Source organism: Carcharodon carcharias, chromosome 9 (assembly GCF_017639515.1).
Source record: "Carcharodon carcharias isolate sCarCar2 chromosome 9, sCarCar2.pri, whole genome shotgun sequence".
Taxonomy (NCBI): Eukaryota; Metazoa; Chordata; class Chondrichthyes; order Lamniformes; family Lamnidae; genus Carcharodon; species Carcharodon carcharias.
In genome coordinates this window covers 156246182-156268170 of record NC_054475.1, presented here as the reverse complement: position 1 = coordinate 156268170, position 21989 = coordinate 156246182, and the positions used below count along the sequence as shown (strand labels likewise).

General features: G+C 41.8%; 2 protein-coding genes and 1 long non-coding RNA gene across 10 annotated transcripts in view; 1 reads left to right on the top strand and 2 right to left on the bottom strand.

Moving 5' to 3' along the window:
* The window catches only part of LOC121282162, a 36470-nt gene extending 30211 nt beyond the window's left edge, over positions 1 to 6259 (bottom strand). For all 3 annotated transcript variants that reach the window (XR_005944006.1, XR_005944005.1, XR_005944004.1), the window contains exon 1: positions 6155 to 6259. This is a non-coding gene — a long non-coding RNA (uncharacterized LOC121282162). The remainder of the gene's footprint in view (positions 1 to 6154) is intronic.
* LOC121282161 (CD99 antigen-like protein 2) overlaps positions 1 to 10271 on the top strand; it is a 162523-nt gene extending 152252 nt beyond the window's left edge. For 3 of the 4 annotated variants that reach the window (XM_041195693.1, XM_041195692.1, XM_041195695.1), the window contains 2 exons: positions 844 to 909; positions 4309 to 10271. In XM_041195693.1, coding sequence (XP_041051627.1) covers positions 844 to 909; positions 4309 to 4373 — 131 coding nt within the window. In that variant the 3' untranslated portion in view covers positions 4374 to 10271. Of the gene's footprint in view, positions 1 to 843; positions 910 to 2774 lie in introns of all 4 variants that reach the window. The other variant, XM_041195694.1, reaches the window with a different exon arrangement.
* mtmr1b (myotubularin related protein 1b) overlaps positions 9991 to 21989 on the bottom strand; it is a 71630-nt gene continuing 59631 nt past the window's right edge. For all 3 annotated transcript variants that reach the window (XM_041195690.1, XM_041195689.1, XM_041195691.1), the window contains one exon: positions 9991 to 13840. In XM_041195690.1, the coding sequence (XP_041051624.1) occupies positions 13679 to 13840 (162 nt within the window). In that variant the 3' untranslated portion in view covers positions 9991 to 13678. The remainder of the gene's footprint in view (positions 13841 to 21989) is intronic.

Genomic DNA, 21989 nt, shown 5'->3' with positions numbered 1-21989 from the left:
CTGCCGTTTTTGTATGGGTGACCTGCATGGCTAAGGGGAGGACTCGGAGACAGCAGACAGAAGCTGCGGTTACGATTTGAACACCGACACAATGCACAGCCTCGTTTGTCGCCACTGGAATTCTCAACATAATGTAAAGCGATGAAAGCAAAAAAACTGCGGAAATCCAAAACAAAACCAAAAATAAAAAATACCTGGAAAAACTTAGCAGGTCTGACAGTCATGACTCTAAGAGTCATACGGACTTGAAACGTTAACTGTGTTCCTCTCCGCAGATGCTGTCAGCCATGCTGAGCTTTTGCAGGTATTTTTATTTTTGTTTACAATGTAAAGTGAGATCCGCTCCACCACTTAAAGGCTGGAGTAAACAGATCTGCTTCCGTCTGTGCAAGACCGAGATGGATAGGTTCTTGATTGGTAAGGGGATCAAAGGTTACGGGGAGAAGGCGGGAGAATGGTGTTGAGAAACTTATCAGCCATGATTGAATGGCGGAGCAAACTCGATGGGCTGAATGGCCTAATTTCTGCTCCTATGTCTTATGGTCTTATGGTGCAACACAACGGGGCTGTTAATCGTTAACTTCATTCCACATAAACTAGTTACAGCAACTCGGGTTCTGTTACAGACTGACACGCGCGCAAACTGGCTTTGCAACTGCAAAGCTTTCAGGCTCCACTACTATCAGCCACCATTTAATAGATTTTTTTTTTGGTCACTGGGGTAGAAGTATTAGAATTCGCTTAGTGCTGACTTCATTATGTCTGCAGCTGCTCAAAGTGCATTGAAATTACTGAATTCAGAACCTGTCATATTTGCCTTCTTCTGCACCTTTAACTCCGCAGGGAGCCTTAATCAACAATACGTCAAAGGAGAAAATGCTGAGGCAGGAGCAATGACTGAGCCTCAAGGTGAGTGTCTATCTCTTTCCATTCCTGTAAATATAATGTGTTTACTCCTGAATGTCTTTACCTCATAAAGTGATCACATTATTTATCTTTTTAAAAGCCAATTTTGAATCAATATCATTTTCTCATGTTTACTCACAGATAATGGGTATCTTTTAAAAAAAAGCTGATTTTTTTTGGTTCTAGTTTCATTTCCGTTTTCTCTTGGTTCTCTGCATCATGCACCGTCTCCTACCCCACACAGATCTTCTCAAAGGCCTTTGCCATTTTACTCTGTTTAGGAACAGTCCTGAACAATTGATTTATTGGAATGTTTCCTCCCTCTCCCCATATTGGTGGAAGTGCCTGATCGTCACTCTGCACCTCCCCTACCCCTTCACCACCACCGCTGTGATCGGAATCTCACTAGGTTTGGTAACCAGGCATCTTTCCACACTATGACACAACATCTCATGCATCCAATGCCACCTTCAATGCTGGGAAAATATCAGCTAGAAATTGCTGTTGGCCGATATTGGCAAATGAACAGTTAGTGGTCTCCTTTCATTTATGTTGAAATGGTTAACACCAACATTAAAGTCACAGATACTCAGCAAATATCCTGACTTGGACTGGTAGGTGGCAAGTAACACTTGCACCACACAAGTGCCAAACAATGACTGTCTCCAACAAGAGAGAATCTAAATATCTCCCCTTGATATTCAACAGCACTACCATCACTGAATCCCCCACTATCAACATCCTTGGGTTTACCATTGACCAGAAACTGAACTGGACCAGCCATATAAATATTGTAGCTACAAGAGCAGAGGCTGGGAATTCTGCAGTGAGTAACTCACCTCCTGACTCCCCAAACCTGTCCACCATATGCAAGGCACAAGTCAGGAGTGTGACGGAATACTCTCCACTTGTCTGGATGGGTGCAGTTCCAACAACACTCAAGAGGCTCACCACTGTCTAAGACAAAGCAGCCCATTTGATTGGCACCCCAACCATCACCTTCATTCCCTCCACCACCAACGCACAGTGGCAGCAATGTGTACCATCTACTAGATGCACTGCAGCAACTCACCAAGGCTCCTTAAACAGCTCCTTCCAAACTCGCAACCTCTACCACCAGGAAGGACAAGGGCATCAGATGCATAGGAACACCCCCAGCTGCAAGTTCCCCTCCAAACGTCTCACCATCCTGACTTAGAAATATATCACTGTCCCTTCACTGTCTCTGGGTCAAAATCCTGGAACTCCCTTCCTAACAGCACTGTGGGTGTACCTACACCACGTGGGCTGCAGCGGTTCAAGAAAGTAGCTCACCACCACCTTCAAAAAGGGCAATCAGGGATTAGCAATAAATGCTGGCTTAGCCAGCAATGTCCACATCCCATGAGTAAATAAATAAGAACAAAAATGCCGCACAAAAACATTTGCTATCATAACCAAGAGCCAAATCTAAGCTTGCATGAGAATGGAAGCACATTGACCATACTTCTCCTTCCTTTCATTGACCACTCGTGAACTCACTAGCAGTGCTTCTTCCCCATTTCTAGAGGTTCTGGTAAAAAGTTGCCTGGTGATACATTGATGCTGGCATTTCTAATGAATTTGCTAAGAATTTTAGAAGGGCACCAGGTTTGAAATTTATCATTTGTCAGTTTAAAATCAAACCAATTGAAAATAGTACACCCAAGAAAAACATGTTATTTTTCATACCCAAACTCCAGTAATTCCGTGATTTTTGAATATGCTAACAGTAAACTCCACTCCAGTGAAACTGTATTCATGCTATCAAATTTCCAATGTCCCACTTAATTTAGCATGTAATTAGATGGATAATACCACTATTATAATGAAATTACTACTGCTTACAGGGTTCGTCTGAACACTGCTCATTCAACCTATGAAGAATCTCTCCATGTTTGTTGGAAGTTTCTCTCACCCTCTGGTCACCTTCAGGTCCTGGAATCTCCTTTGCACGTTCATGCTCCTTTTTATTTTCAAGCTCATGATCATCAATATTTTCTGCTTTCTTCCTTTTCCATTAGATTTTGGTTGGTTTGACTTTCTTGTTACATGTGTTTGTTATGTGCATCTCGAGGCTGCCTCGAGTAACACCCCCTCCCTTTACTCTATAAGTGTTGATTTGGTGCAGTTTTTCCTATTGACTCCCCTTACTCGCTCCTGTCACGTTTGGCCAGCTCTGTCAAAGAGTGAAAACCTTGCTCCGGCTGGTATTCGTTGTGGCACAGTTTCATTATAAACAGGTCCAGTCTTGCTTGTATCCTGGACAGTAATTCCTCATTTCCCCACATCTATTCCTTGGAGTTGATTACTCCTTTCCTATCACCATAGCCATTTGTTCAGTCAAGAGAACTGATGATCAGAACTTCTCTACAACTGGAATCCTAATTCTGCTCCAGTTGGCTTAAAGAATTTGGAGTGTGCTAGTGTCTTCAAAGATTACTTTGAACTTAGAAGGGTGCATCACCACAGAAAATAGGAGGAGGAAGGTTCTGGTATAAAATGCACAGGATTTACTCAAGACAGTGGAGCTGGGAGTTCTTGAGTTAAGGTCTCCCATAACTAGCAATTATAACTGAGCCCTGGATGAATGTTGGCATGCCAATACAGTGTATAGCCCAGCAATCTACACTGCTATTTTATCTAGACTCTTCTCGGTAAAATCGAGGTTGAGTAGGTGGATACAGTGTGCATAAGCGAGGACAGATACTTGTGCACTGTAGCAGCAGTTTGGCAAAACAAATGTACTAATTACTTGGGTGGCACTGAAGAAGGAGAATCAATGTCAAAATCGGGGAGAGGGGGAGCAAGGAATTTACACAGGACTGGCACATGGAAAATATGTTTGCAGAACAAAACTGGGTGTGCATGTGGTTCCAGTGTCATCACAGATTGCGTCAGGGGGAAAGGATCCTAAAAGGTTTTGAAGTGATTTAGACCTAAATCAGCAAACACATCTGAATTGAGAAGCAGTCACAGTAGGCTGACTAGTTAGCAGAGGAACTTAAATGGCACATGTCAAAGTTCCAGACAACATTCTCTGACCTTACTGAACCTTTATAGTGTTACTTGGTGAGATTGCTATGACTGGCACAATCAAAGTGTGATCCAGTATAAACAGAATGTCAGCAGCACTCCCTACGTTGGGCTCAAGGAATGAACAAAGTGGCAAAAGCTTTGCTGCTGATCCAGACTATGTCTGTCACAGCTATTGCTTGACTATACCGTGGGCTCTGTGGAGGGGAGTCTGCTGACTTTGTTTATATTTCTGGATTCTCAACGGCCTTGGTAATATGCACTGCCTGCTTGTCCTGTTTAAAATGATCTATGTCTATGTTTTCTTCCTGACATCTATCACGGCGGTTTGGCTGAATCTTCATGCAGTTGAACGGAGCCTCCTGCAAACACAATCAGAGAAGCCCTCTGCAGACAACGCCAATCAGATCTAGATGGGAACACTGCCAAACACAGCCTTTGCCTTGACACCAACTTCTGCTTAAAATGGCTTCTTTAAATTTTATTTAAAACAAAATGGTTGCGTAACAGAAAGTGATTCCTTAGAACGTTAGATTGGCTCTTTAAGTATGTATTCAACTAGGTATGGTGCAGTGGTTAGAGTAGGTACAGTACACTGGTTCAATGTTGGCTTAGGTCCTGCATAAAAGTAAAGGACAAAATGAAAGTATTTGGCTTGGATATAAGCAATTTATCAGAAGTCGTTGCTTGGACTAAGCATGTAGTTTAGAGATTTCTTTATGGTGCTTTTAGAAAAAATGAAGTTTAATGGTTAATGGTGTGGGGGGGTGGTGGTGGGGAGTGTGGGTACATTGGGTACTGTTCTGGCGAACAGCCATGGATTGGTTCCGTTCATATCAAAGATGGGGTTGCAGAATTAAGAACGTGATGCATTTGTTTCAGACAGCATTGTCCTTCCTCTGCAATCCATTCTCTACCCTTTGGAAATGCAAACTAGGATGTTTTTTTACAAAAATATCTGCAATTGAATAAAAAAAACACCCTGCTATTTAGCTCATGCAGTGGGTGCTAAAAATTCTGGAGAAAGGTAAAGCATATCCAGGGATTTGAAATTCCTCAACATAGTCATTGTGGCCCTGGAAGAGTTGAATACAGTATTCCTATTTTTAAGATTCAAATTCTTGCCATCATCTCAGATATTCAGATTAAGCCACCCTGTCCACTGGACTCGGAACTTTGTTAAAAGGGAGGTAGGGGAGGGGAAATGAAAATCGTTCCCTAAATTGTTAGCATTAGGCAGCAGAAACTTTACACCTGCCTGTTCATTTGCACAACATTATTTCAGATTTAACACACCTGGGGTTGTGCACATCTAGAAGCGGTTAGTGCATGAATGCAGTTAACTTGTGTACATAATTTTTTTTAAAAAAAAATTGCAATCAGCATTTAACCAGAACCCTCCTATACTGGTTGAACACCTTGCCTTGATCTGTGCCTGTCTCCTGAGCTCTGAAATATCAATAGACTTTCATAAGCGAAGGACATGAACCACTATAAACGGTACGAACGCAGTCAAAGTATTTATCACGTACACAGTCTTGTGGCTCCTAGTCTGTGCCCCTTGCGTTTGGTTAGAGACAGAGCAATCTGAATTAGAAATCGGTTCTGGTGCATTTTCCTTTAAGTGCTGCGCTTGCTTCTTGTTACACCGCAGTCGTGACACTTCAGCACGTCTCTGATTCCTTTTTAACATTGCCATGGGCTAACTTTATACATATAAAAAGAAACAGCTAGTCACCGATCCCTTGTTTGAAATATAGAGTAGTTCCAACTGCACTTTGACCCCAGCAATATCTAAGCGGTCACAATTACCTGAGATCCCAATTTAAGAGCAGTAGCCTCACGGGGATAGACCAGGTTGGCAACTGGAACTATACAGCTGTGCTCCAAAACTAGGACTTCCCCCATCAGCAACACGAGGAAGAGCCCCAGTTAAGTTTGATGCCTTGGCTCCGTAAAATGGTGATTTTAGCGTTTAAAAGGTGACCTTTGTTTCCACGACATATCCTTAGATAAACTTTAGCGTTTAAAATGGCCCTTCTGTAAAATTAGATAATGTAAGCTAGCATGTTCTCCGTAAAACCGTAACTCGCCACTAATTAAAGCAGAGAATTAAAATAAATTTCCAGCTGTCGCATGGACAGCATCTGTTTCAGATTTTCCAGTCGAAATACTGGAATACGTAAGTACTTACTGATTGCATCGACTGCGTTATGCTTGTTGCTGGCTCCGTGATTATAGCAACAAGCAGTTACAGGAACGATGTTCGTGTATCAGCTGCTTCACCAGCTCATTTTCAGCCTTGTACGGCTACAGACTGTCGCTAGCATAGAGCTCCGCTCACTGCAGGGAGATAGTGCCTTGGAGTGGACTGAATACCAAGTGTGCAAACTCCTCAAGGGTGAAACTTGGCTGCAAATAGGGTAACACTTCAACAATTATTTATCAACTGTTTGCTATGCTTAAACAGTGCCTAAAAAAATGTGTGCCATATCGGCTTTTAACTTGTTTGGATGACGCTTGCCAATTTTAAACAAGGTACTAGGTGCTTTATTTCAAAAGGGGGCAGCACTTCGTTGAAAATAGTAATAAGTAAAATGACATTTATTTAACTCTTGAAAATGGCCTGTAATGTCCCACACATCTCCAGTTAGTCCCGAGCCTTAGCCGCTGAGATTAACTCCAGGATTGCTCCCAAACTGGTGGTTGATTGTGGACTGGCAAATGTAAATTGGCGAATAGAGCCTTGAGGGGTCATGTAATAACTACCAATCGCTCAGTGCTGGAATGTAACTCTTTTGAGTCAAACCAAATAAACTAAATTAACAAATCAGGGAACAAATGAAAAGGCAGCCCCTTAAAGGGAAACTGCAAAAACAAAAAGACAAAATTTAAAGGAAACTTAAACGTTAAAGCAAAATGTGATCAAAGGGGTCAATAAAACACCTCAGTCCCTGCAGGGCCCTTGAACTTCATATGAGATTAATGACAGTCACCATTGCAATGGGAAAAACTTTGTATTTATATAGCATCTTTCACATCCTCAGTGTGTGCCCAAGCACTTCAATGTAAACATTTGCAGAATCTTGAAAGATGGTTTCCCTTTCCAACCTGCTTCCCATTCCTTCCTGCAATTTAATTTTGTGTATAATTATCAGTCCCCCGTATCTCACCCCAGTAAAAATTACTAGTATTATTGATTTAAGTGAGTGGAGGGAGATTAGTCCGTCGGAGGCTAAATTGCAGCTAAACCCAAATACGAGGCTCACACAATATTTGCATACACATACATCACTGGGTAATCGTCAGGAGTGCGAACCCTTGGATTCTGCCCTCTTCCCCAGTAGCACTGAGACCGATTGCAGTGTTCCTACTGTCACACACGTATGTGCGGAAATGACTATGGGTCTCTTGCTATAACTTAAGCAGAAGGTTAGCCAAAGCCACTGAGAATATTTTTTTAAAGGCCATTTACTTCAGGATTTCTGCCAAAGTGATCAGGAAAATCCTGCGGATGCAAATTACTTTATTCAAGACCTGAGCCGTTACCTAACCAGCACAATTTCAAGTGCATTTTGGATGCACCAGTCCGATTCTGACCAAAGCGGCAACTTCAAAGCCCTCGTGATTCGCAACTCGGACCCTCCCGCTCTCCGCTCAATTGCAATCCAATTCCACAATTGCCACTAATTGACCCATTAAGTGTCCAAATTGGCTGCCCCATGGCCGGGCGATTGACATTCATCCTCCGGGAAAAGGACAGAGGCAGGACAATGTCGTGGAGCCAGCCTAACTGTAGTCCTTGTTTTCTGCCACCTACTCCCCCCACCCCCCAAGTCACCTCTGTAATTGAACCCAGTGAGCGTGCATGTGACTAATGAAGTGTTTCTGAATGTGTGTGTGTATAGGTACAGGTCGTTCTGTATGTGAAAATTTTACTATAATTAATCTTAAAATGTAATAGGTAATTGAGGGAAAACTCGCATAATTTGTATATATTCATTATATGTTTATTATGCACGTTAAAGACATGTTCTTAGTTTTAGTTTGCTGATAAGCGAGTCAGACATTCAGCTAGCTGGTGGTTGAGACAGATCTCCCAGGAAAGGTACTTGCAGCCATTCGCATGATTTACAATTCACATGCAGAGGTCACACTTTCAAGTGTATTATTTACTCAGCACCCCACCCACCACCCTCAAAAATAGGTTTTGGAATTTTCAAAACAATATCCATTGGATTCTGTACTGCCGTATTCAAAATGTACTCACGTGTACATGTGTTTCCACGTCTTCGGGCCTGATCGTTTGCAATGATTTATGTCCGTTTTGAATGAGTATGACCTAATGAGATTGGGAGGTGTACAGTCCTGGGCACCACATATTGGAAGGATGTGAACGCATTAGAGAGAGTGCAGAAGAGGTTTACAAGAATGGTTCCAGGGATGAGAAACTTCAGCTATGAGGATAGGTTGGAGAGGTTGGGACTGTTCTCCTGGGAGAGAAGGCAGCTAAGAGGAGATTTCAAACTCATGAGGGGGCTGCACAGGGTAGATAGAGAGAAACTGTTCCTGCTCATAAAAGGATCAAGAACGAGAGGGCAGAAATTTAAAGTGGTTTGCAAAAGAAGCGAGTGGTTCGGGTCTGGAATGCATCGCCTGGAAATGTGTTGGAGGCTGGTTCAATCGAGGCATTCAAGATGGCAGATTTTTTTGAATAGAAATAACGTGCAAAGGTTACGGGGAAAAGGCAGGAGAATGGCACTGAGTCACAATGCTCATTCGAGAGCCAGTGCAGACATGATGGGCTGAATGGCTTCCTTCCACACCGTAACAATTCTTTGATTGTGTGGATATTTAAGTGCAATTTGACATCAGGAAAATAGGCCCAATTTGGGGTGCAACTTTTAGGTTGTGCCCAAGGTAGAGATTCCAGTCCAGGCCCATCACCACAATGATGTGTGATGGTGTAACTAGGAATCCTTCAACACGCCTCACTCTCCTCAATCCGTGCACTCCCCCAATTTTAGCCTCTCGCAGATCACTGATTTTCATAACTCCACCATCGGCAGCTATGCCTTCAGCTGTCTAGAACCTAATCTCTGGAATTTGCTCCCTAAACCTCACTGCTTCACTCTCTCTCTCCTTTAGGACGCTCCTTAAAACTTAACTTTTGACAAAGCTTTGGTCATCTGTCTTAATAACTTATGGTTTGGTGCAAATTTTGTTTTGATAACACTTTTGTGAAGTGTCATGAGGCATTTTATTACATTAAAGGAACCATGTTGATATTGTGTACAGAATACTAGGCTTGAACATGCACAAATTCCTAATAACCAAATTTCATGGACAGTACTAAACATTGGGGTCTTTTCAGAATCATCATCAGTGGAGTATGGAAAAGCAAACACACACATGAGCAAAAGCCTAAAATGGGATGCAAGTCAAATACAATGAAAAGAAAAATCTGTGATGCAGCTGGTACCTGGCTCAAGTTTAATTTGAAACTTTTCCGCACTGTTTATTCTTTCTTGATGTGGATTTTAACTATGAAAACAGCATCTTACAATGAAATGTGCACGCTATGTGCCAAGGTGTTTTTATGTTGACATATTTAGACTGCAGTTTCAACTAGCTCCGCTGCTGTGTCAAATCAGTTATGATTATTTGTCACCCTTATAGTTAACTGAATCTGAATTACATCAGCAGCAATGCAAAGCTAAATCCATCAGGATAGCCAGGCTTGAATGTTGGAGGTTTTATGCAGTGTCAGCTCATGGGTGAAACTATGATTCATCTCTTATAAATTTATTATTGCTGTCTACTGTGTAAGTTGCAGTGGAATGGGTCAAGAGCAATGCCTGACTATATAAAAGAGACACACATATCATGTGGTCTGATGTACAAAGGTGCAATTTTCAGAACATACAGTAAGAAACAATGTGTGTCTGGTGAATGCAGCAAGATTTTTGAATAAATGGCTATTCAACTATTTAATGAATATGGGAGAGAGAAAAATAAACACTGCATAAATATTTCCAAGGGTTTAATGATTTTTTCCCGCAGGCTAATGCAATAAATGCAGTATAGACAAGATGCTAACAAACCAGTTCCAGATTTGTCCTTTCTAATGGATGATGGCATCTTTAAATTTTGGTTAGAACACAGCTGTCTTAAGCAATTTCAGCTGAAATGTGACTTCATAAATCATGTTGAACAACAAAATCTACCACAGTCGATGTAACTTTGTACCTCAGTGACTCAATAATTGAATTGTAACCAAATTGAAAGCACTGAATAAACTTGTACATTAAGCGAGCTTCTACTTAATCATTATTGCAAACTAGCAGAGACCCGCAAAACATTTGCGGCCAAATTAGAATCTTTATTGCAACAGTGCTTCTTTAAATATGGGATTTCTAGTTACTCCTCCCAAAGACTTTAACAGAAATCAAAAATCCTCACTCTGGAAAAAGCTACATAAAGATGCCCATGTGTAAAAACAGGCCTAGGAACATAAATACAAATTTTATCAGGAGTATGGCCCTGTGACTTGTTTATAGTTATAGAATATGACAGTCTAATTGGGAACTATTTTTACTTGAGTTGAAAAGGCAGGTTTACAAAGTCCTTGTTTAGGATTCAAGCTTAATTGCAGCATTATAACTGCTGATTCCTTGAGTCTAAGTTTGTGCGGCAGCATGCCCATTGGAATTGGAGTGTGCGAAACACTGGAGAATGTAGACTGTTATCATCACCTTAATCTACAGAATCAATGCCTGACAGCTTTTCCACATTTTCATTCAAATCTAGTGAATTTACATTCTTAGCACAAAGAATAGTTTTTTTAATAATAAGCTGTATTACATAATTGTCCTGCCAATTTGTTAACTTAACCAATTCCATCACCTCACCCACCCCATGCCATACCATCCATCCACCATCCAATCCCCTTCCTATTATTTTTCCATCCCTCCAATACCATCCCCATCTGTTCCATCCCACACACAACCAGCCAGGGTCATTCTGTGTTGGGCTGCTCTTCCATTGTTCTTGTTCCGCACCAAACCCCGATGCCGCTGCCATTACCACCAAACATTGGCAGCTGCACATGCCAGTCCTCTGTGTGCTCTAAGTGCCTCTGCATGCGCCAGGCACTGCCTGCCAAATAAAACTGCCTGCCAAATAAAACCACCAACAGACGTGTGCTTTAAACTGACTAATCAAAACAGTCTGGACAGACAAAAACAAATAGATGGTTTTCAGTAATGTGATTGATTTTTGCTCCTGTTTTAGGTGTGATATCATTGCTGAAGATGTTAAGTTAAACAGTTCATAGCTCTTTAAAATATGAGTACCAGTAAATCACTCTGTTTGGAAAATGATTTATAAAACTTGTATTTATAGAGCTCCTTTCGCGCCCTCAGGACATCTCAAAGCACTTTCCAGCCAATGAAATACTTTTAAAGATTAGTCACTGTTGCAATACAGGGAAATGGAGCAACCAATTTACGTGCAGCAAACTGCAATGAATCAAATGTCCAGATAACCTGTTTTAGTGATGCTGGTTGAGGAATAAAGGTTGACCTGGATACTTTGAGGTGGAGCAGGGAAGTCTTCCCAAAGTGCCATGGAATAGTTCGCAACTGCCTAAGAGAGCTTTGGAGCCTTGTAGCATATATGAATAAAATGCAATGTAGTCAAAGGCAAACACTTTCTACATTTACACCTATCAAACATTCACTACCATAAGATCACACCATCACCAAAAGTTAATGCATTTGCACTTCCCAACAATAAAACTGGTTTTAAAATGCATTATGCTTCTGTTTGTAAATTAACACAGGATCTGCAGTTTATTAAAGCATTATTTATCCATCTCAGGAATATGTACATTGGCAGTGCGATTGCTAGTTTTCTTTGACACAAGACAAAGGCAGCAAAAGTTGAAAAGCTGTACCACTACAGAAAAGTAAAAGTTAACTCTTGGTTGTCTAGGAATTGTTTTAAAACAGATGAGGCTTTGCTAGTCCAGACTGGCAGCATTTGCCAATCTGAGGACAACTCAGATATGGGCCAGTACCAAGTTGTGTTCATCATTAGGTGTTTGGGTCCAATTGCAATTAAAATATTTTAGATACTTAAAACTTTAGTTCAGCTCTTCCATCAAGAATCCAAAGTACAGAGTCATATTCAGCTTTAGTCTGTCCAAAGCCAAACCTCAGATGTCCACCTCAAATACAAAGTGCATCAAGTCCACAAAGCCATGTCAAAAATTGAACTGTCTGGCTCATTTAGCTAATAATACCATTTGATCAGAAAGTGACAGACAGCTTTAGGTCTGTAGTTAAAACATGCAATGCCTCCATTGAAAAATCTACTCTTTAAGTACTGAAAAACAAACACAAATCTTGTTAGAACGGTCATGAAAAGAATCCATGTAATTTTTGAATCCTGCATCACTGTAAGGTAGAATGGGACACATCAACAGAACGTCGCTTCATTTGATGAATAATTGAAATGAAAAAGTCATACTTTTAATCTGGTGCTCGAATTCTGCATTGATGGTACATAGGACACTTACCTCTTTTGCACAAATGAGAGGCCTTTTCTGGTTTCAAGAAGTGTGCATCTGCTCTTCCTAGGATGTGCAATTTTTTTTTGTGTGTAAAGTTTCTGTAATCTTCACTATTACAAATAAATTGAGTTGTCTGGTTATGCTGCCGCATTCTTGGCAAAAAACAGATTGGTATCTTGATGTTTGAATCCTCCTTCAGTACCCAAACAAAGCTACACACAAAGGCCATGCATTCATCTCTTCTCCTGACAAGAAAAATAATAAATCCACACTTGGAAGGAAGACGAAGTTTGAAAAAAAAAAGCTGATGTTAATCCATGTTCCCACCTTAATGACATTTCAGCTGTGTGTGTGTGTGTGTGTGTGTGTGTGTGTACTTCATGGTTGAGAATATTACTGCCAAGTTTTTTGAAGACTAAATGTTACATACACGAATGCATTGTTTTCAAAGCTTTCAGAAGATCCTTCTTGGAAGCTTCTAGAAAGTGTTTAAAATTTAGTTGTTTAATGGGGAATAATAGTCTTTTATGGGCTCTATGTAAAAATATATAGATTTTATTCAGGACGAGAAGTTAAAAGAGTAATAATTAAGTTCCCTACAAAAAAAAAACACAAAAATGTAACTTATTTTGGATTGAGGCAGGATACCTGTCTCCCAATCCTAAGTCACAAGTTCCAAATCGATGATGGCCGATACTGGGCATGTTTTGGGGGAAGAGGGGGAAATGTCTAGCCATCTCCTCATCAGTTGACTGCAAAGGAAACTTGGCACTGTGGTCCCTTGATCAGGCTGACCCATCATATATATATGCCTCCGCGCACCACCCCCCTCTATCCCTACCCCTCCCATAATCCCCCTTTCTAGCTAACTCATGGATTGGCACCACCATTGTGTAGGCCAGATACAGTGGCACTCAAATTTACCCTTCCACTGAAAAGCTCAGCATCAGAATGAAGTGGTTATACAACAGGGGCATCCACAAATAGGTTTACAAAACCTAAAATTTGCTGTGAAGTATTGCATGCACACAAAAAAAAATAATCTGTATTTACAGCTTTCAAGTACATGGTGCAGCCTTGCTAACTGTAACTTCAATGACTGAGTACCAGCTAACCATGGGGAGGTGGGGGGGTTGGTGTGGTTCACACAGTTGTCTGTACAGGTGACACTGAATGCGTGGGCGAAGCTCTTTCTGAGGATGACGACACCGCCATATTGCTGACCTCACGCTGAAGCTCCTCGACTTTCTTCTGAAGTTCAGCTCGGATGCTGAGTAGCTCTTTACAATTCTGGTGTATTGGCACCTGTCACAGAAAAAGTACAATGAGACTGTCACTCAAACCAATTCCAATATATCCAGTCACTGCTTGGTAAGGCGCAACAGTTTGCTGGTTCATAAGTTTTCTTAAATGCTTGCGCTTTAGTGGAGCACATGTTGCAAGGCACTTTTCACACTGGCAAATAATAGGAGGACAAGAAAGCAAAACACTTGGCCCATCAATGGGCGGGGACAGTTGTTGTATTGAATTGTGGAATTAAGAGGAAAAAAATTCCTAAGTATTGAGTGGAGATGTCTACACCTCTTTGAACAATTAATCTGCAAAGCATTGTAAAGCTTGACCACATTATTTTAATTTTGCAATTGTTCTAGATCCAAACTAAGTTGAGAAAAATAGGACTCAACATGGAGATGATTGAAAAAGAGATTCACCAAGTGATCACATTGAGACACAGACAATTTCAGTTAAATTGCACTGAGGGAGCACTGGTGCAATATTTACTATTTGTAGCTTGGAGCAGTGCTGACCCAAGAAGCACATACTAAATCATTTCAGAAAAGGCAATGGCATGAAATCTACAGGTGATAAATCCATCCCGGCAACCCCAGTATCAAAACCATCACTATTCTGGTTGTCATAAGATCTTACAGTATGAAAGGAGACCAGTCAGCCCATTATGCTTGTACCAGGACTTTAAAAGAGCTATCTGATTAGTCCCACTCGCCTACTTTGTCCCCATAGTCCTGCACTTTTCTCCCCTTCAAGTGTATATCCACTTCCTTTTTGAATGTTACTACTGAATCTGCTTCCTCACACTTTCAGGCAATGAATTCAAATCATAACTCACTGTGTAGAAGAAATTCACCTTTACTCAGCCAGACAGAAAACTGTTTCTCCCTCTGAGTCCACTGCTCAAGTGTTATGTTTTGTGATGCTGTTACAGTCAAAATAAAAATACAGGATTGTTAAATTCAGAACATTTGGATCTTTTGTGTGCATTGATCTAATTAATGTCTGTCTAATCTTTGGATATGAACATTGAGGAAGCATATATGGCCTTCATTCTCCAAAAGCTAGACAATCCCCGTACAATTAGTTGATTCTGGGAAAACCACATGCAATGGCATCATGTATCCTGCGCTGTAAGGAAGATGCCATCCTTTCTGTAACCGCTTGCTGAGCATCTCTTAATCAGTGCAGGACACACTCAAACATTTGTTTGGCTATATTCATAGCTTTTTGCTTTTGGCCCTTGTCTGACTTCCACAGAAGCCATCAAGTTCAGCAATACTTTGATGCCATGCACTTGGATCAGTTGCTAAACCACCATCACTGATTGGAAATGAACTGAATTTAGTAAATAACGTCAGGGCTTGTGCCCCAAAATTATAACCCAGGTGGAACGGATGGGTGAAATTGTTCATTGGGAAGGTGACCTGGAAGTTGGATGGTGGGTGGGGGCAAAAGTATAACAGGCAAGGCAGATGAGCTTAGAGCTTGGACTAGTTCTTGGGACTATGATGTTATTGCTATTACAGAGACTTGGTTGAAGGATGGACAGGATTGGCAGATAAACGTTCCAGGATTTAGATGTTTCAGGCAGGATAGAGGGGGATGTAGAAGAGGTGGCGGAGTTGCACTGCTGGTTAAGGGGAATATCACAGCTGTACGACAGGAAGACACCTCATTGGGCTCATGCAGCAAGGCAATATGGATAGAGCTCCGGAATAGGAAGGGTGCAGTCACAGTGTTGGGGGTTTACTATAGGCCTCCCAACTGCCGGCGGGAGATTGAGGAACAGTTATGTAGGCAGATTTTGGAAAGATGTAAAAGCAATAGGGTTGTTGTGGTGGGTGATTTTGACTTTCCCTATATTGACTGGGAATCACTTAAGTGCTAGGGGTTTGGATGGTGCAGAATTTGTAATGCGCATTCAGGAGGGCTTCCTGAGACAATATGTAGATAGTCCAACTAGGGAAGGGGCAATACTGGACCTGGTATTAGGGAATGAACCCGGCCAGGTGGTCAAAGTTTCAGTAGGGGAGCATTGCGGGAAAAGTGACCATAGTTCAGTAAGTTTCAAGGTACTGGTGGATAAGGATAACAGGAGTCTTCAGGTTAAGGTGCTTAACTGGGGGAAGGTTAATTAAAACAATATTAGGCAGGAACTGAGGAACCTAGACTGGAGGCCGATGTTTGAAGACAAATGAACAACTGACATGTGGCGGGGCTTTCAAACGTCAGTTGATAAGAAATCAGGACCGGCATGTTCCTGCTGGGATGAAGGATAAGCATGACAAATTTCAGGAACCTTGGATAACGAAGGATATTGTGAGATTAGTCAAAGAGAAAAGGGAAGTATTCATAAAGGTTAGAAGGCTGGGAACATGTGAAGCCCATGGAGAATATAAAGAAAGTAGGAAGAAACTTAAGCAAGTAGTAAGGAGGGTTAAAAGGGGTCATGAAAAGTCATTGGCAACCAGGATTAAGGAAAATCCCAAAGCCTTTTATACATATGTAAAAAGCAAGAGTTTAGCCAGGGAAAGGGTGGGCCCACTCAGGGACAGAGATCTGTGTGTGAAGCCAGAAGAAATGGGAGAGATACTAAATGAATATTTCTCATCAGTATTCACCAAAGAGAAGGACTTAGCGGTTGATTTGTCTAGGGAAGAGTGTGTAGATAGCCTGGATCATGTTGAGATCAAAAAAGAGGAGGTGTTAGGCATCTTGAAGAATATTAAGGTGGATAAGTCCCCAGGGCCAGATGGGATCTACCCCAGAGTACTGAGGGACGCAAGGAAGGAGATTGCTGGGGCCTTGACAGAAATCTTTGTATCTTCATTGGCTACGGGTGAGGTCCCAGAGCACTGGAGAATGGCCAATGTTGTTCCATTGTTTAAGGAGGGTTGCAGGGATAATCCAGGAAATTACAGGCCGGTGAGCCTTACGTCAGTGGTAGGAATATTATTGGAGAAGATTCTTCGTGACAGGATTTACTACCATTTGGAAGCAAATGGGCGGATTAGTAAGCTGTGAAGGGGAGGTCATGTCTCACTAACTTGATCGAGTTTTTCGAAGAAGTGACAAAGATGATCGACGATGGAAGGGCAGTGGATGTTATATACATGGATTTCACTAAGGCCTTTGACAAGGTCCCTCATGGCAGACTGGTACAGAAGGTAAAGTCACACGGGATCAGAGGTGAGCTGGCAGGATGGATACAGAATTGGCTTGGTCATAGAAGAGAGGGTAGCAGTAGGAGGGTGCTTTTCTGAATGGAGAACTGTGACTAGTGGAGTTCTGCAGGGATCAGTGCTGGGACCTTTGCTGTTTGTAGTATACATAAATGATTTGGAGGAAAATGTAACTGGGCTAATTAGTAAGTTTGCAGACGACACTAAGGTTGGAGGAGTTGCAGATAGTGAAGAGGATTGTCAAAGGATACAATGGGATATAGATCGGTTGGAGACTTGGGCAGAGAAATAGCAGATGGAATTTAATCCGGACAAATGCGAGGTATTGCATTTTGGAAGGTCTAATGCAGGCAGGAATTATACAGTAAATGGCAGAACCCTTATGTGCATTGACGGGCAGAGGGATCTGGGTGTACAGGTCACTGAAAGTGGCAATGCAGGTGGATAAGGTAGTCAGGAAGATATATGGCATGCTTGCCTTCATTGGCAGGGGCATTGAGTATAAAAGCTGGGAAGTCATGCTGCAGCTGTATAGAACCTTGGTTAGGCCACACTTGGAATATTGCATGCAATTCTGCTCGCCACATTACCAGAAGGATATGGAGGCGTTGGAGAGGGTGCAGAGGAGGTTTACCAGGATGCTGCCCAGTCTGGAGGTTATTAGCTATGAGGAGAGGTTGGAGAAACTCAGATTGTTCTCACTGGAGTGATGGAGATTGAGGGGCGACTTGCTAGAAGTTTACAAAATTATGAGTGGCATGGACAGAGTAGATATTCAGAAGCTTTTTCCCAGGGTGGAAGAGTCAATTACTAGGGGACATAGATTTAAGGTGAGAGGAGAAAACTGTAGAGGAGATGAGCAGGGCAAGTTTTTTTACGCAGAGGGTAGTGAGCGTCTGGAATTTGCTGCCAGAGGAGGTGGTGGAAGCAAGTACGATAGTGGTTTCTAAGAGGCAGCTTGACAAATACATGAACAGGTTGAGAATAGAGGGATACGGACCCCGGAAGTGCAAAATGTTTTAGTTGACGGGCAATACGATTGGCGCAGGCTTGGAGGGCCGAGGGGCCTGTTCCTGTGCTGTACTTTTCTTGGTTCTTTGTTTTTGTTCATCTCCACCAAATTTTTGCTCCAACTGGTACAATCACTACAGAATCTCAAGGATTTGAGTGGGGGCAGGAGGGCACACTCTGACCCCTCCACTCTGTCCCTTTCCCCATTCCAACTTGGAGGCATGACTTCCAACAACCACAAATATCTTCCTTTGACCCCAGCCAGCGGAGAGTTTTCCTCCTGATTCCCATTGACTCCAGTTTTGCTAGGGCTCCCTGATGCCACACTCGGTCAAATGCTGCCTTGATGTCAAGGACAGTCACTCTCACCTCACCTCTGGAGTTCAGCTCTTTTGTCCATGTTTGAACCAAAGCTGTATTGAGGTCAGAGACTGTTTTGGTGCTGCTCCGTCGGATAGTTCATCAATGAATCTTTGAGCAGACTCCAGTTTGCTGCCCTACACAACCCTAATCCACAGAATGACACGTCGACCATCCTGAAATCCTCCTGCTCACACAGATAGATGGCCCCTGCAGCAGAGGCATCTACCCTCCCCATTGTGGTAATCACTCCATCTCCTGGGCTTGGTACAAGATCAGGGCATTACCGAAGTGATGGGCCCAAATCAACAACATCGTAGGAACTTCTAGCCTCTGTAATCTGTGTGTCTTTATCCTGTACACCACAGGATGCTATGAAAATAGTAGAGATTTGAACAGGGGCAGAGTCGGCATAGAAGTCACAACGCCAGCTGTCAGCATCGATAAGGATTTATTGTATGCTGTATCTAAACTTAGACTGTAATGGTCCGTAAATGTGTGAGGATCTCTCTGCATGTATGCTATGTGCTGGAATCTAATTAAGCATGCCCAGGAAGGAGCTGTGGGACAAGGGATACCCTTAATTTGCTGCTGCATTGATTTGACTCTAATGCTTCAGCCTGCACCACAGGGAATGCTAAATTGCTCTGCAAGCACCTTCATAGCGAAATAAATGACCACATGCAGCTCAACCTGCTATATCATGACAATGTTTTCACATGATCAGTACTTGTTTTCCCCAGAACCCAGAAAGCCTCTACTCCTGGAGAGTGTGCAGAATAATGGAATCAGAGAATGTTACAGCACAGGAAAACAGGTCATTCTGTCCATTCTTCAAATCAGCCACCAAGTCTAATTCATGCTCCTCACTCTCCAAACCCTTTGAAATTCCTTCGTCTAACATCTATCTCATTGCCTCTTGACGGACTTTGCTCAACAACATAATTTGGAAGGAATCCTTTATTCTAACTAATCCATGTAAAGGCAATTTTTGTCTAATCTCTATTTCTTTGTACAAATCTTACTTTTGTGTCCTCATAATGCCAATCAGCAAAATAATCTATTCACTTTCTAATCTTGCATAATTCTGAGGAACTCCATTAGGTCACCTCTTAATCTCACTTCTATCATGAAAACTGTTGTAACATTTTTAAAAAAAAATAGTATATGTCCCAGAGGAACTACCTCTAACATCTCAGAAATTTTACAAAAGAAATCAAGAGTTGCTTCATTCTTCGAGCAGTATTTAAAATGATCATGAAATTCTTCACATCCAGTTTCACAGGGAATGATGAAGACTAAGGGGGCCCTTGGGTTCCTCCAGGCAGGAGTTTGCAAAAGCAGCAATGCCAACTCCCGATTTCCCTTCTCCCAAGGATGCTCTTCACTCTTGGTAGGTTCTCAGGTAATTCAGATTGAGTCTGTACCCAGTGAGCTCCAATCAACTGGTCCGACACCATAGGTTAACTCGCTAAAGGTAAACACAGTCTTTCTCAATTTGTTGTACAGTCGATAACTTGCAATGACTAAAATATCTACAATGAAGAGTCCCAGATTGTACAGCTTCCATCGCCCAGTCTGAAGGTGTTTGATGAGTCTGGTTTCATGCATATAGATGAAGCACCAATTGACTCATCAACCAAGATGTACGCATTCAATAGCTGAATACATATAGAGTGCACCTCCATGCACTTAAAAGGATTAAGAACTCTTTGATAATGTAATCGATGGCTATAAAAGACACGGTACTTGTGGCAATAATTAACAACTGTGATCAAATAAGAACCAACAAATAAATATAAAAGGCAAAGTAATTTTAGTCTCTATTTTCATTACTGAAATACAGATTATCTGGAGACTATTCGGGGAATAAAAGTGGTGCAAATGGATATTTCGCACAATAAATTGTAAGGAGCAGTTTGTTACACTTAGATGAAATAGGTACAGCATAAGGATGAATCGCTTACTTTAAAAAATTTCTAAAATCAAACAACTCAATAAAAACAAGAAAAGCTGACCATCTGGGATCAGTCTGGTCTGGTCATTGTTTTTATTTTTTTTAAATGAGGGTGATTATCAGCACCCAGTAACCTTCCAGGTGTGTCTCTGAACAGAGTATCTGAATACGTTATTGTCTCAAAACAAATAGCAACTCAGAGCGCTGTAAAAGGATCTGTCTGGCCGTGGTACAAACTACTGCATACTGAAACAGCAATTACATCAACCCCTTGACTTCCATGCTCTTGTCATGATGTCTAAAGCAGCCTCTGTACAAATGAGAAAGGCTGACAGACAATAATGACATTAAATCCCAAACAATTAATGATTGCTTTACATCATTGCATAGAAATACATGGAGATCACAACCCAGAACATGGCAATTCTACCTAACCCATGTTTATTCTCGTGGCACAGTCTCTACTTCATCACAAACTCCATTAGTGCATTCCACAGCCTCACAAACCTGTCGGGAAAAAAAATGTTTCTCCTACTCTATGCCTTAATCTCTTCCATTTAATCTTATGTCTGTGCTCCCTCATTCCAGACCCCCTCAATCACTGCAAACTTTCTGTCTCTATTTGTCCTGTCCCAACTCTCAAACTACCCGTAACTTCTGCTGTAAAATGAAAGCAGGCACAGTGTTTCCAATCTTTCTTCATATTTGTATTTCCTCATTCCAGGCAGCATCCTAGTGAATCTGTACTGTTTCCTCTCTATTGCTTTGATATCGTTCCTATAGCATTAAATCCAAAACTGTATATAGGACTCCAATTGTGGTCCTGTATTACATGGATTTACCTTGACATCTCAACTTATATTCTATACATCATTCCATAAAACCCAGTATTTCCTTAGCTTTTCACAGAATCTTAGAATGGCTACAGCACAGAAGGTGGCCATTCAGCCCTTCATGTCCATGCCAGCTCCCTGCAACACAAACTCTGCTAGTCCCACTCCACCACTCTTTCGCTGGATCCCAGCAATTCTTCTCTGTAAGGTGTTTCATTTTCCTTTTGGAAGCGTCAATTGAGGCTACCTCCACCACACTTCCAGGCAGTGCATTCTAGATCCTAACCACTCACTGCATAAAAAGATCTTCCTCTTGTCTCCAGCACTTCTTTTGTCAATCACCTTTGATATGTATTCTCTGGTTCTCGATCTTTCTACCAACAGGAACAGTTTTTCCATATGTACTTTGTCTGAAACCCTCATGGTTTTGATGGTGATGGAGTGATAATGTCACTGGATTAGTAATCCAGAGGCCCAGGCTAATACTCTGGGGACAAGGGTTCAAATCCCACCACAGCAGCTGGTGGAATTTGAATTCAATTAATATAAAGCTAGTCTCAGTAATAGTGACCATGAAACTATCATTGACTGTTGTAAAAACCCATCTGATTCATGAATACCCATTTAGGGAAGGAAATCTGTCATCCTTACCCAGTCTGGCCTACAAGTGACTGCAGACCCACAGCAATGTGGTTGACTCTTAACTACCCTCTGAAAGGGCCTAGCAAGGCACTCGGTCAAGGAAAATTAGGGATGAGCAATAAGTGCTGGCCTTGCCAGTGATGCCCACATCCCATGAAAAGATTTTTAAAATCTCT